General features: G+C 44.2%; 1 protein-coding gene across 3 annotated transcripts in view; it reads left to right on the top strand.

Moving 5' to 3' along the window:
• The first annotated feature begins 2,028 nt into the window (after positions 1–2,028).
• The window catches only part of STX17 (syntaxin 17), a 117,906-nt gene continuing 104,609 nt past the window's right edge, over positions 2,029–15,325 (top strand). Inside the window, exons 1-4 of one of the 3 annotated variants that reach the window (XM_040353344.1) lie at positions 2,029–2,169; positions 3,898–3,935; positions 5,234–5,383; positions 7,907–8,066. In XM_040353344.1, the coding sequence (XP_040209278.1) occupies positions 7,947–8,066 (120 nt within the window). In that variant the 5' untranslated portion in view covers positions 2,029–2,169; positions 3,898–3,935; positions 5,234–5,383; positions 7,907–7,946. Of the gene's footprint in view, positions 2,170–3,897; positions 3,936–5,233; positions 5,458–7,906; positions 8,067–15,325 lie in introns of all 3 variants that reach the window. The other 2 variants (XM_040353343.1, XM_040353345.1) reach the window with 2 other exon arrangements.

Genomic DNA, 15,325 nt, shown 5'->3' with positions numbered 1-15,325 from the left:
TTTATTTTAGTAAAAAAGATTGTACTTACAATTTAAGCAGAATCGTAAAAGCATTTAAAATATGTGCCGGCCGGCAATAAGAACCCTTCCTCATTCAAAATGAGCGCGGTAGCGTCACTGAGTGCACGTCCCAGACGCGTTTCGTCACAGGTAGACGTTATCAATCTGCTGATTTTAACATCCAATCTAGTGTAAGCTAAAATGCTGTTTTTTATTTTCCTTGAATATCCCCCTCAGATCTACAGCGACTGCATTTCCAAGTGGTACATCCTAAAATGTATCATAAGGGGTTTTAATACGGTATGAGTGGAAGGGACTCAGGGAGCGCTAAATGTCCGTGGGTTTGGGGTGAAAATTACTTGTCTTGCCTTGGGTGCTGACAATCCACACTACGAAAATAATTTTACTGTTAGGGGTCCCCACAACTTGGGAAATGTTATCAAGAGGTGGCTCTCCTGGGCGAAGCCGTATATGTATGGGATTTCGCCCAGGAGAGCCATTCTGCCACAGTAAATCTGCGTGAGCCGGTCGGGAACCGGTTAAGGGGGCAAATCATTTTGGGGCTGAAGTTGTTAACCTCTTCATGCATATATGTGGCTGCTCGGCGGATGGATGATAACGCTGAGTGGCCGCATCTATGCGGCTCAGTTAAAACAACATGTGCTGAGAGTGCACTCCTAACCAGCGTGCTAGCCGGCTGGGAATGGCAAGCTCCCGATGGATACTTGCGATCGGGAGCTTTCCATTCATGTGATCGTTGTGACAGTCAATCACATGGGCCAAAAGCCCAGCTTTTAGAACTCTTAAAGGGTGGGAGGCGGTGGGCGCAAAGGGGTTAAAGTGATTGTAAAGTAAAAAGATTCAAAATAAAAAACAAAACATGATATACTTACCTGTTCTGCTACCTTGATGCTTCTCTTCCTGCGTCCCCTCCAGGCTCCTCCCCTTTCTCGGTGTGCCACACCTGCGAGCTAAATCCCAAGCTGCGCCACCTGCATCCACAGACACAGACAACGTGGATTGGCCCCACCCCCAGCTCATTGTCACAGTATTTGACTGACAGCAGTAGGAGCCGATAACGAGGCTCCCTCCACCCCTAGTACAAAAACTCCCCAGCCATGCTCCTGTGAGTGTGATGGACACAGTAGCGGAGCAGGTTGCATACTGAGGAAGGAGTCTAGTGTGGGCACTCTGAATGGAGCTGAGCCCTGGCTTAAAGCGGGGGTTCGCCCTGTTAAAAAAAAAAAAAAGTTTTTTTTTATTAGACCATTAAATTCGGCATCGTAGCGCGAGCTACGGTATGCCGGTCTTACATTTTTTATGCCCGTACTCACTGCGGTATCGCTGATTGAAGAATCCGGGGAATGGGCGTTCCTATGGTGAGAGAAGGTGATTGACGGCCGGCCCTGGCACGTCACGCTTCTCCGGAAATAGCCGAAATAGGCTTGGCTATTCACGGCGCCTGCGCATAGCCTGTGCGCAGGCGTCGTGAATAGCCGAGACCTACTCCGGCTGTCTTCGGGGAGCGTGACGTGCCAGAGCCGGCCGTCAATCATCCTCCCTCTCCATAGGCACGCCCATTCCCCGCGGGAGTCGATTTCTTCAATCAGCGATACCACAGTGAGTACGGGGATTAAAAATTTAAGACCGGCATACCGTAGCTCGCGCTACGATGCCGAATTTAATGGTCTAATGATGGAAAGGAGGGTGAACTACCGCTTTAATTCACCAGTGTAAACGAGCTCTAAAAGATAACGGAACCTTGTATTGCAGTATAAGATTTGTTGCAACATAAGGTAAAGACATTATTTAAAAATGTAAAAAAAAAAAAAAAATTGCAGCAGAAATGTTCTAGCTATCTCAAAGTGCATGTAATACTATAGGAATTTGGACAACTGCAAAACCTTCATAAGACAAGCATCATGTGCACATGAGCCTGGCTAATTCCATGTCCCTCACGCTGCCCGCACCATGCCAGCGCGCTTCAGCTGCCAAAGCCAGAGCGGTCACATGACACAGCGATGTCACCGCTCGTGCTGGATCACGTGACGAGCATGTCAATAAGCGGAGAGGAGCTTCCGCGTTCCACGCCGGGGGGGAAAGATGTGTCGGTAGCTGGACTTGCTCTCATTAGCCGCTGATTTGTTCAGGATTAGCCGGTCTGAACAGGTATTCGCTTTCAGTAGTCTCCTGGCTGCACTGTGATGGAATCACACACATTTGTGTAGCGCCCAGTGGAGGTCTCTAACAATATAGTTAGTATGGGACGAGAAGGGCTCATCTTCACACTGAGGAACTTTCCTGTGGTTTTTTTATTTATTTATTTTTGTGGTAGCCTTTGAGAGTGGCCAATGTGTGTTACCCACTTGATCTTCAGAAGGTTTTACCCCTTTCATGACCGGACCATTTTTTTTTGTTATTCTGTGCCATAGTTACCAACATTGTCAAAAATGTATAGGGACACATTTTTGTCCTATTATATAAAATAAAATAGATAAAACTCACCATAATGCAGAATTGGTGGAAGCCCTGAGCGTTCCATCGTCGCCTGCCACCAGATGCCATTAGGTGTCCCCAGCAGAGCCCCTCCTTACATCAGGCGTCCGCAGCAGAGCCCCTCCTTACATCAGGCGTCCGCAGCAGAGCCCCTCCTTACATCAGGCGTCCGCAGCAGAGCCCCTCCTTACATCAGGCGTCCGCAGCAGAGCCCCTCCTTACATCAGGCGTCCGCAGCAGAGCCCCTCCTTGCATCAGGCGTCCGCAGCAGAGCCCCTCCTTGCATCAGGGGTCCGCAGCAGAGCCCCTCCTTGCATCAGGGGTCCGCAGCAGAGCCCCTCCTTACATCAGGCGTCCGCAGCAGAGCCCCTCCTTGCACCAGGCGTCCGCAGCAGAGCCCTTCCTTGCACCAGGCGTCCGCAGCAGAGCCCCTCCTTGCACCAGGCGTCCGCAGCAGAGTCCCTCCTTGCACCAGGCGTCCGCAGCAGAGTCCCTCCTTGCACCAGGCGTCCGCAGCAGAGTCCCTCCTTGCACCAGGCGTCCGCAGCAGAGTCCCTCCTTGCACCAGGCGTCCGCAGCAGAGTCCCTCCTTGCACCAGGCGCCCCCAACAGTCATGATTTTACCGGGACATTCAGTAATTTCAGCCCCATGTCCCGGGCTGAGGCTGTCCCAGCCAGAATCCTGAAAAATCTGTTTGTCCCAGGCAGGGGCTGACTGAAGTGTCTGACCCCCTCCCCCTAAAAAACAGGTTGCACTGCTCAGCTATCACCTGCCACCACCTATAAAGTAATCTGGGTGGGCTGGGAGTCAGGAGTGGGTGATGGAAGGACATAGAGGGATGTAACAGCCAGATACTGGTTGAGGAAGTAGCAGGGGGCAGGCTGCACTGCGTCCTAGCCAATATGGGTGCCTCGTCTATTACTGGCCTTCCGGATGGAGCTACTGTGGAGTAGTGATGAGCTCTGGCGTATGTGCACAGTCCATGTGCAGAGCCCACCAGGAAGTCTGCACGGCACTGCGCTAACCACAGGCAGGGAGACATTTCCAGATCTCTGCAGCCGAGCAGAGCAAGCAACATAGGATCGCGCCAACGGAAATTCGGGGATCAGGTAAGTAAAACGGGGGCTCGAGGGGGCCAGGCATAGCAAGGTGTTTTTTCACCTTCATGCATATGATGCATAAAGGTGAAAGAACACAAGGGTTTACAACCCCTTTAAGGAAAAAACCTTCATACTTTAAAACCACTTTAAAGTTATGTTGTATATATTCTGTTATGTCAGTTAACTTTAGGAGGATTATAAATGATTGGAAAGTTTTCGAACTGCCAGCTCTGATGAGATACAGTGGCCACAACAGTTCTCATTCTTTTGTTCTTTTTTTTTTTTTTCTTTTTTTTACAGATGCAATGCCTGGTAAAGGAATAATGGCTCCATAAATGGTAAGTGTGTTGTTTTTTTCACAGACAGAATTCTAGTCTTTTTGAAATTGCAGTTGAATTTTAAATGGTAATAATGCTAAAAGTGGTAGTAAAGACTATTGACAATTATTGCTTCCTCCCCTCCCCTCTCCCAGCTCCCTGGAAGAGACTAAGGCCTCGTACACACGATCAGTCCATCCGATAAGAACGGTCCGAAGGACCGTTGTCATTGGTTAACCGATGAAGCTGACTGATGGTCCGTCGCGCCTACACACCATCGGTTAATTAACCGATCGTGTTAGAACGCGGTGACGTAAAACACAACGACATGCTGAAAAAAACGAAGTTCAATGCTTCCAAGCATGCGTCGACTTGATTCTGAGCATGTGCGAGTTTTTAACCAATGCTTTTGCATGCTAACGATTGGTTTTGACCTATCGGTTAGGCGTCCATCGGTTCAATTTTAAAGAAAGTTCCTATTTTTTTGACCGAAGGTTAACTAACCGATGGGGCCCACACACGATCGGTTTGGACTGATGAAAACGGTCCATCAGACCATTCTCATCGGATGGACCGATCGTGTGTATGCGGCCTAGCAGGGTATCTGCATACACAAGAGAGGATTGGGAGGTAGTTCACAAGTGGTTTAGTTTTACTTGAAGTAGTTGCGAATGAGATATATATATATATATATATATATATATATATACACACTCGAGTATAAGCCGACCCGAATATAAGCCGAGGCACCTAATTTTACCACAAAAAAATGGGAAAACGTATTGACTCGAGTATGAGCCTAGGGTGTCCATCTGCATGCCTCACTGTGCTCATGCCTCACTGTGCCCATGCCTCACTGTGTCCATGACTAGACTGACGTTTAACATGGGAGCCTATGGAAGGGGTGCCCAGCTTTGAAAAATCGATGCTCCCCAGCCGTAGGTCCTCCAGACAACAAACTTTGCACACTTGTAGAGGAAGAGTACCAGGTCCCCAAAGTCTGGGAGATCAGGCACAAAAAGGTTACTCGAGTATAAGCCGAGGGGGCATTTTCAGCACAAAAAAATGTGCTGAATAACTCGGCTTATACTCGAGTATATACAGTAGTTCTACTAACACATGCCAAAGTTGCAAAACTGGGTTCGGGCATTAAGATATGTTTTACCTTTGGGCATTACAGGGTTAACACCCAACTCAACACTTTTTTTGTTTTGTTTAAATAGACAGGAAAAGTTCAAGACCTCTGTCAAGTTTATTGCTTGTTAATATTTACCTGTTTTCAAATTTAAATCGGAACTAAACCCTGTTTTTCTTTACAGCCAAGGAAGCTGCCGTCTAAAGCCTAGTGCACATTATTAGAAAATCGGACAAACGATTGTCTGATTTTCCCAGAATGTCCGTACCATGCTGAAAACAAGAATGCTATTAATGGTCTGAAAATTCTCGTACCACAGAGGAAAACTTCCCACGTATGTAGCTTGCGTTCCAATGTAGAACTGGAAGTGATGTAATGTGCATGTGACACTTTATTCGCAAATAAATAGTAAGTCAATTATTATATAGTAATTTTAATCCTATAAAATTACAGAAATTAATCATGGTAATAATAATAGTATTTATTAAAAAAATTGTAATAATAATATTAATATCAATTATAACCCTTTATTTGTTATCCAAGAGATACTGAATACTCGTAAACTTTATACTGCTATTAACTGATCACTATCACAGAAATTTCAGTTTATATCTCATTTAAAAAATATTTTTTATTATCATTCATGCAATCATTTTTCGTGTTTATGAAAATTCTTCTTCTTCTTCCGGGTCGTACTTGTATCCAATCAGGTGCGATCTTGCTCATTCAATTTTTTTAAGATTGAATACTGTACTAACTAAATGCAAATTGTTTGTTCTGGTAGCTTATGTCCTTTTGGAAATTTCCATCTGCACAGTAGTCGCCAGCTCTTGAAAGCAGTATACTAACCAACATAAAATCCAACAACTGTTCTGAATACATTTTGACACCAGCTTTTTGATTGTTTGACAGTTTGATTGAGAGCACAAGTCTCCAACTTACAGTACAAGCCAACCTCCATGCAATATTTAATTGGACAAGTACAGTATGTGGCAAATGAGGGTTACTGTTCAGAAATGTAAAGTTATGCACTTACGGGCTAAAAATATGCATGCATCATATGTACTAGGGGTTAACAGCTGGGGGAGACAATGGTGGAGAAGGACCTGGGTGTTCTGATAGATCGTAGACTTAATAATCGCATGCATTGCTAAGCTGCAGTTTCGAAAGCTAGTAAAATCCTTTCCTTTTTATAAAAGAGGTATAGACTCCAGAGAGAGAGAGAGAGAGACCTAATTTTATCACTGTACAAATCAGACCTCATCTGGAATATGCAGTTCAGTTTTGGGCACCTGTTCCCAAGAAGCATAAAGCAGACCCACTTTTTGCTATATGCTAATATACTGTTTGAGGAGTGGATATACAGTATCGCCATCACAGCTCAGACCTATTTTTGGGCTTTATATTTTCAGCTTGCACTCAAAATGTTTTCTTTGCTAAATTTGCACAAAATATATATTAATATTCCTCATATTTGAAATACACTCATGGCTGTATGTATTAACAGAGCCTAATCAATGTCTGAATACATTATTTAATTACCTTTCTGCATTGATACATGTAAGGAGGATATATAGGGGCATGCGGTTGTCCTTAGTTGACCAGAACGTCCACTCATTATTGGAATTATTATTTTTTTCTTTGTGGATTCAGTCCTGTTTTGCTTAACATGAAGTTAATATGATGCTGTTTTGTGGATTTTGGCTACCCATTCATTTTTTTCTAATATGGCATGGACTTTTCCTGCCTTTGTATTATATCACTCTTTTATACCTCTGTTGAGAGGTTCATATAACTGGATTCACCATATCTATAATACTCATGATCCACATGGTGGGAAGTGAGTTTTCACTTCTTATTTCCCTCTGCAATCTGATGATGATTTTGGAAACCCAGCATTATACTTACTGGTAACTCCAGGGTCTTCTAGGACAGCAGGATACTTAAAATATTACATAGGCAATACATTAAAAAAAACTCCTACATGTCATCAAAATAGAGCTATACATAATGGTGTTAGAATTATTCCTCTCACTCGGATGTGTGCGGTGATGCTTAATATGCATTGCACAATCCACATTTTATGTACATGCATCCTAGGTGTTTACTTTTCTTTATGTATGTGCATGCACAATGGGAAAGGGTCCTTTTAATTTTTATTATATTATAATATAATATTTTTTGGTTTACTGTATTGCTCTTTCAAGGGGGCTTGCAAATCCCCATGTGATAGTGTAGTGCAGGTGACAGGTTATCTTTATGGCGACATCAGGGACCTACTAGACCCCCTAATGTCTCTTACTTTTTGGGCACAGTCTGCTGTCTTCTGAAATCTGCAAACCTGAAAGCACTCAGAGACAAGACTTAGTACACCGATGATATACCAGGCATTGGATCTCAACAGGCATGAGATTGAACGTGAATATGGCCATAAATGAGATCCAATCAAAAGTATTGAATCTACTGAAACGCCTATCATCTGGGCTTCAGAATAGGGTGAAGCTAGATCCAACAATAAGACATGTGTTTAGGTGACAATGGGGCAACTGAGCCGAACAGCACCAAGTTCTTTATGCACTTGGTCCCCTGGGGTAGTAAAATTAAAAATACATTTCATGAAGGTCCTTCTTTAAATAACAGTTCATTTGTTTAACTATACTTATACTGTAACAGAATTATCTGTTGAGTAAATGATTAGGTTTGCAGATGTTTTACTTACTACTAATCTACTTGCTTAGGGTCCTGATTTACATTGTACTGCATACTTTCCCAATTACTGTGTTTTTTTTTTTTTTTTTTTAGATGGTATAGGATTGGACACCCTATGCTAATACCTTTTTGAAATACTATTCCACAGGTGAAATTTTAAAGAAAAAGTAATTCCACCCCTGTAAAAAATGGAAAGTGAACAAAAAGTGCCATACCGTCGCCTTGAAAGTGCTGTGCTGAAGTTTACTAAAGTAGTTATTCCAACAGATCTGGAAAGATTGAAGAACCATCAATTAAATATTGAGAAGGTTAGTGTTACCTAATTTGACGAAATGTTGACAAACTTGAACCTGATCTGTTTCTGTAAATTTGTACCATTTTAATATATTTGCTTAACTGAACATATACTTAAACATAGTGGGAAAAATAATAAAATGTGTGGTTTAAGAAAAAAGTATGGACACCCTTTGCAATTCATCCACAAGTGGTGTTTTTTTTCTCTTTGTTTTGAAAAATGTATTCTTTTTAATATAGGCATAGGGAGGGGGTTGTTTTAAGGTGTTGACACCCTTTTGGCTCCTCCGCCCACCCCCCAAAATCAGGATCATTCAAGAAACTGTCTCATGAACTGTCTAGCATTCCAGATAGCTGATCAAAAAGAGACATTGCCTGACACAGTAGAGGTTCCAGCTTCAAATCCAGGCACTGACACAGACACTGTGTGCTTCTATAGCAAGTGGCTTGCTATGGGGACACACGAAGAAGAGGAGGAGCCAGAATGGCTGCTGTGGGACCTGAGAATAGGAGGATCGGAACCACTCTGTGCAATACCACTGCAGAGAGCAGGTGAGTATAACATGTTTGTTTCTTTAATTTAAAAAACATATTTGACTTTAGTAACACTTTAACCACTTAAAGCGGGGGTTCACCCTATAAAAAATGTCTAACACTACATCCAGCCCAGTTCTGCAAATAAAATTACACTGACCTTTTTTTTTTTTTTTTTCGCCGTAGATAGCGTTTATCCTTAGAATTCACCGCGGCTTCCGGGGTAGGGAATCCCGCGAGAGTGGGCGTTCCTATTGACATGACAATTGATTGACATGCTAAACGAGGGCGCATATAGCGCGTCACAACTTCCCGAAATAAGCTTGGGTCGGCTCGGCTCTATTCGGCGCCTGCGCACCGACGCCGAATAGAGCCGAGCCGACCCGAGCTTCTTTCGGGAAGTCGTGACGCGCTATATGCGCCCTCGTTTAGCATGTCAATCGGCATGTCAATAGGAATGCCCACTCCCGCGGGATTCCCTACCCGGAAGCCGCGGTGAATTCTAAGGCTAAACGCTATCTACGGCAAAAAAAAAAAAGGTCAGTGTAATTTTATTTGCAGAACTGGGCTGGATGTAGTGTTAGAATTTTTTTATAGGGTGAACCCCCGCTTTAAGACCTGGACCAAAATGCAGGTAAAGGACCAGGCCCCTTTTTGCGATTCGGCACTGGGTCGCTTTAACTGACTATTGCGCGGTCGTGCGACGTGGCTCCCAAACAAAATTGGCGTCCTTTTTTTCCCACAAATAGAGCTTTCTTTTGGTTGTATTTGATCACGTCTGCGGTTTTTATTTTTTGCGCTATAAACAAAAATAGAGCGACAATTTTGAAAAAAAATGCAATATATTTTACTTGTTGCTATAATAAATAACCCCCAAAAATATATAAAAAAAAATTTTTTTCCTCAGTTTAGGCTGATACGTATTCTTCTACCTATTTTTGGTAAAAAAAAAATCGCAATAAGCGTTTATCGATTGGTTTGCGCATAATTTATAGTGTTTACAAAATAGGGCATAGTTTTATTGCATTTTTATTAATTTTTTTTTACTACTAATGGCGGCGATCAGCGTTTTTTTTTTCGTGACTGCGACATTATGGAGGACAATTTTGACACATTTTTGGGGTCATTGTCATTTTCACAGCAAAAAATGCATTGTTTACTGTGAAAATGACAATTGCAGTTTGGGAGTTAACCACAAGGGGGCGCTGAAGGGGTTAAGTGTGACCTCATCTGTGTTTCTAACTGTAGGGGGGTGTGGCTGTAGGTCTGACGTCATTGATTGTGGTTCCCTATATTGGGGAACACACGATCGATGACGGCGCCACAGTGAAGAACGAGGAAGCTGTGTTTACACACAGCTCTCCCCATTCTTCAGCTCCGGGGACCGATCGCGGGACTCCAGCGGCGATCGAGTCCCGCGGCCACGGAGCTTCGGACCAGGTCGCGGGCGGCACCCGCCGGCGACCCACGGCTGAGCTTTAACAATCACATACAGGTACGTGATTGTGCCCAGCCATGCTATTCTGCCGACGTATATCGGCGTTAGGCGGTCCTTAAGTGGTTAAAATGATTGTAAAGGCAGAAGTTTTTTTTTATCTTAATACATTCTATGCATTAAGATAAAAAACCTTTTATGTGCAGCAGCCCCTCTAAAACTTACCTGAGCCAATCTTGATCCAGTAATGTTGCAGGATAGACTGGGCTGCCTGAGACTCTCTCTCTTGATTGGTTGAGACAGCAGCAGAGTGCCATTGGCTCCCACTGCTGTCAATCAAAGTCAGTGAGCCAATGAGGAGCCTCGCCGCGGCTTCATGTCTAAATAGACACACAGAGCTGCTGCTCGGTTTGGGTGCCCCCATAGCAAGCTGCTTGCTGTGGGGGCACTCGGCAGGAGGGAGGGGCCAGGAGCACCAAAGAGGGATCCGGGAAGAGGAGGATCTGGCCTGCTCTGTGCAAAACAACTGTACAGAGCAGGTAAGTATGATGTGTTTATTATTTTTAAACACAAAAAAATAGACATTAGTATCACTTTAAGGCCGGCTTCACACCTTTGCATGACAGTAAATGGTAACTTGTTACTATGTTCATTTCAGAGCTAATAATTTAGCATGGCAACCCAAAGCGCTAGCAGTACAATTCCCTGTGTGTTGTTGCCAAAAATGCTGCTGGTGCATATATTTGTGTACCTTGGGGTATGCTGCCAGACAATTGTATCAATGCACACACCAGTATGAATGTGCCCTAAAGGTAAAGATATTGTATATTGGCTTTAGAGCAAAAAGCAAATGAAATGAAATGAAGCTTCTGCTTTCAGATTCTTTCTGGTGTAACTGAATTGCATTTTGATGCATTTGTCATGCTTTCAGGCTGCACTGCATTTCCAGTGTGTTAATGCAGAAATGCCTCACAGAAATTCCACCTCATTCCAGTGATGGGGCAGTTAAAGCCCTTGCTGATGGGTGTCCTCTTCCCTCCCCCAGGCTACTTCCAGGTGTCGGGTTTACGGCCTCTTGATTGGCTGGTTAGGGAAGGACATCATCCCATGCATGTGCATGGTAGTCTGTCATTCCAGCACAGCTGGGGTGAGCTGGGAAAGCGCAGTTTAGTGTGCATTCAATAGAATACTGTGAGCAGGCAGGTAAATGTTTGTTATTAAAACGACCTTGCATGAAGTGCTGTGCTAAGAAATAAGTAAATTCCTTAAGTGTAAAAACTCAAACACAAATATAGTCCTTGAGTAAACATTTGTATGTGAAAGAAAATCTTCCAAAATGGGAAAACGTCATACTTCTGCTTCAGAAACAGTAGCAGGGAAGAGAATAAACTGTCACCTCCTAGGGGAAAGACCACCAACAAGGGGAATGGGGTATGCTCTTACCAGAAAACTGGGACCTTCTAATGAAAGAATGGTCAAAAGAGCTGGTTAACATGTAGTCCTCCAAACCATCCATTTCCCAAACATTGATAACTGGCATGAAATGAAAAAAAAAAAAAAAAGTGTAAAACCCTTTTTTAAATGTTTTATGAAATCTTAAGAATATCACTCACAGTGTTAAAGAATTGTGCAATCAATAATATCCCGGCTAAGAAAGATGAAATTTATTGTCAATTCTAGTTTGTGATGACGCAAGCATGTCGCTCTTCCCTGCGTGTTTTGTCGCCAAGGACTTCTATCGGGGTACGGGTGCCATGTTGCGCCATCGTCTTGTATTCATTAACGATGTGCAAGCAGGCTTCGCTCTCACCTATGCTGAATAGAACATACCATATTAGCCAAGCCACATTAGGGGGAAGTTTAAGTATTGAAACCAAGCCTTAATTTTAATAAATGGGGACACAATCAAGATGTAATAATATGGTTTAAAAACAAATGTAATAAAAATACGATCTGAGGATGCATTAAAAATAACAAAATAAAAATAAGACAATGAAGACATTTTTTTATAATAAACAATAATAGTATGTGGGAGATGAGTACTGCATAAAGGCTGAAAGCAGGGATGCCCAACCGTTTGAAGCGCGAGGGCCACTTAAGTGACTTCGTAACCAGTCGCGGGCCACAATGAGCTGATGGCAGGTCTGCGTCCACTCAGCGTATGCAAAGCGGACACAGACACAGCCCACTGTACTCTATGGGCCCTCATCTGATCAAATGGAAGGGGACAGATCCAATTGGAAGGAGGCAGGTGTAAACGGACACAAGTCTGTTCACATCTGCCGCTCCATACGAGGTGAATGGAGGGTCCAGTTGGGTCAGACAGATCAAGTTAAAGGGGCCTAAAGCTACTTTTACACTGATGGTCTACGGTCTACCCACACAGTGGATGCAGCGCAGTGCACCTGTGGCTTTCCTGCAGTTTAGCTGTACTTTGCCATAGAATTCTATTATATACTGCAGGTGTGGGGCACTTTCTGAAAGTGCACCAAACCCAGAGGTAAAACCAGAAGTCTATGGCTCAGTGCAGGTAAGCCGCAGGTACACTGCACTCCACCTGCGGATTAGTTTGTAAGCAACCCAGTAACCACTGCAGAACAGATATGTCCATATATACTGTGATTTTCGTAATAAACTTGCTGTCCCAGGCGGAGTGCATTTGGTATCGCCTAACCTATGACAGGAGCCGGTGCTATACAGTAAGCATTGGCTTATGTGGCTCTGGTTTAGTAGGTATATGTGGACCTTACACTCCTTCTTCTTTTTTTTTTTTTTTTTTTTTTTTTTTTTATATATATATATATGCCAGAGTTTACCCATAATTCTCTTACTTCCTTTTCTTCACAGAAGAAGGTTATTAACAAAAGCTAATCCACATCTATCTCCCCGATCTTTAACACCTTTTATATTTGTCTGTCAGTAGGTAATTGCGGTCGAATTGTTGAACCGAATGAATAGTATCTTCCAGACAAGTGGCATCATACCCTTTCATCACAAATCTTTCTTTGAGAACATTAGTCTGAATCTCAGAATCTTCTAACCGGGTGCAAATACACCCTAGATGCATAAACTGTCACCGGGGAACTCCTTTTAACCATGGTTGGTAGTGACAGCTGTCCACTGAAATGTATTGATTCTGATCCATTAGTCTAAAAAAGTAGAGGTAAGAAATCTACCCTCTTTGTGACCTCGGCGGAATCTGCCTATGCCACTGACCCTAGTCACGATAAACAGGATATCTGGTTTGAGTGCCACAGAGAATATGAGCTCAGTTTATTGGACCTTACGCAAAAACACATGCTACATATTACCCAAAAATCATTTGAGCATGGTAACAAGGCTGGACGCCTTTTTTTTTCTTTTGATTGAAAATGTATACTTTTATTTTGCATAAAAATATACAAAAAAAAAAATACTTCAACAGGGTACATTCCACTCTGTACTGCGACACGACGCATAAATACACTACATAACTATACAGTTCCAAGCATACAAATAAATTACATTCATCCTGTGGTATGATGCCTAATGTGTTGTGCAGAGTACTAATACCCAAAAACCTCACGTAATGCATGACACCACATTACCCTGAAATCATTACCTAAAAAACATGTCACTAGATAGCAAGCCATATAACGTTTCTGTCAAATTGCATTTCAATGGGCAACGGGTGTTATTGGGGGTGGGGGGGGGTATGGGGAAAAAGAGTTCACAGGCCCGAAGCTTTATTGAGCTGCCAAAGTATACACGGGGAGGTGGGACCTCCTCTTCCTCCTTTAAAATCCATTAAGTTGTATAGTCTCTGAGCAGACTGTGAACCAGTCTGCGACAGTCCTCAAATGACATCCTCTCCCACTTGTGGATAAGGCGCTTTCTGGCGCACCATAAAGTGTCCTTAAAGCAACACAGTACCCGCCAGGCGCTGTCAATGTTCTACTGTGAATGAGTTAGACAAAAGAGTGTTACAATACCGTTGTACCATGGCTCCCAAAGGCTCGGGATCAAGGGGTGCAAAAAGTGCCAAAAAACAAAAGGGTTCCCCCTCGAAGTGTGCGATAACAGTCTGTGGCACAAAGTCTTTAAATTCAGGTTTCAAGGCCCTCAACAGGCCCTGTGCAAAGGGGCACTCCCAGAAAACGTGCAAAGAAGTTTCCTCCTGGATGATACAAAAAGGGCAGTGCCTGTATCTGCACAGGTTTCTGGCATGCATGAATGTCCTGAGCGGCAACCCCCCTTGGATTTCCATCCATGCCGGATCTTTGTGCCTGTTGGTGAGTCTCTTTAAAGAAACATTTTCTTTCTCGTACATCACGGGACACAGAGCGGCATATTCATTACTATGTGGATTATATGGAGTACCTTCAGGCGATGGACACTGGCAATCTCAAACAGGGAGTCCCCTCCCTATATAACCCCCTCCCATAGGAGGAGTACCTCAGTTTTTTCACCATTGTCTTAGGTGTTGGTCACGGAATAGCTTTGCCTCCACATCCTTGGGATCAAGGCGGGCTAACCGGATCTGTCCAAAGTGCCTCAGTGCCAAAGTGGACAGTATCCGGGCCCCAAACCGTGGGGTTTTTGCCTATAATGCTCCTCTCTAGAGGGCTGGACCCTGGGCCCAGGACTTGGAGCTCTTTTCAAAGCCAAAAGTATCCTGTTTGCCAGGGTGCTATATAGGTCCAGGACAGTCGGGTCCTTCTAGGACCCCAGTGCCTGAAGGTCTACTATGCTACCCACGGAGATGGGAGAAGATTGGACCGTTTTGCTAGGCAAACGTCCTGCGGCATGGAGCAGGTAAGAGGGGAGCATGCGGGACTTGGTTCGACAGCAGGCTCTCCAGGGGAGACCTTAAGGGGGGTTAGCCTGAGTATGCTCTGCATTGGCAGCCATGGTCACTATGTCTGGCAGACGGGATGATCTAAATTTTCCCCCCATCACTGGGTCCCCCTGTCCAGATAAGTTTACTGGCTACCTGCTGCACGCTGGTTGGGGAAGGTCTTCTTTAAGAGACCTGCCTTTGTCAAAAGTCCTACCTGGCCGGGGTTCGAATCTGCCGCCCGGAAGCCGTGAGAGCAATCCTTCCCTGTATTCTGGTCCTCCAGCAGCGCGTCTCCTCCATGCTCCCCTCCCCCGGCATACGTGCGCGCGGGCACGTCAAATAGAGTGTTTTCGCGCCGTTCGGGGGAGGGGGGGTGGTGAGCGTGCAGGGCAGCGTCAGAAGAGGCGTGCCTTCATTGCGGTTATACACAGCAGGCCGCGTTCATAGCTCAGTCTGAAGCTGAGCTGGAAGGGAGAGGACACAGA

Source organism: Rana temporaria, chromosome 5 (assembly GCF_905171775.1).
Source record: "Rana temporaria chromosome 5, aRanTem1.1, whole genome shotgun sequence".
Taxonomy (NCBI): Eukaryota; Metazoa; Chordata; class Amphibia; order Anura; family Ranidae; genus Rana; species Rana temporaria.
Note: the sequence above shows the minus strand (reverse complement) of the source record. Positions and strands in the feature narration are given on the sequence as shown.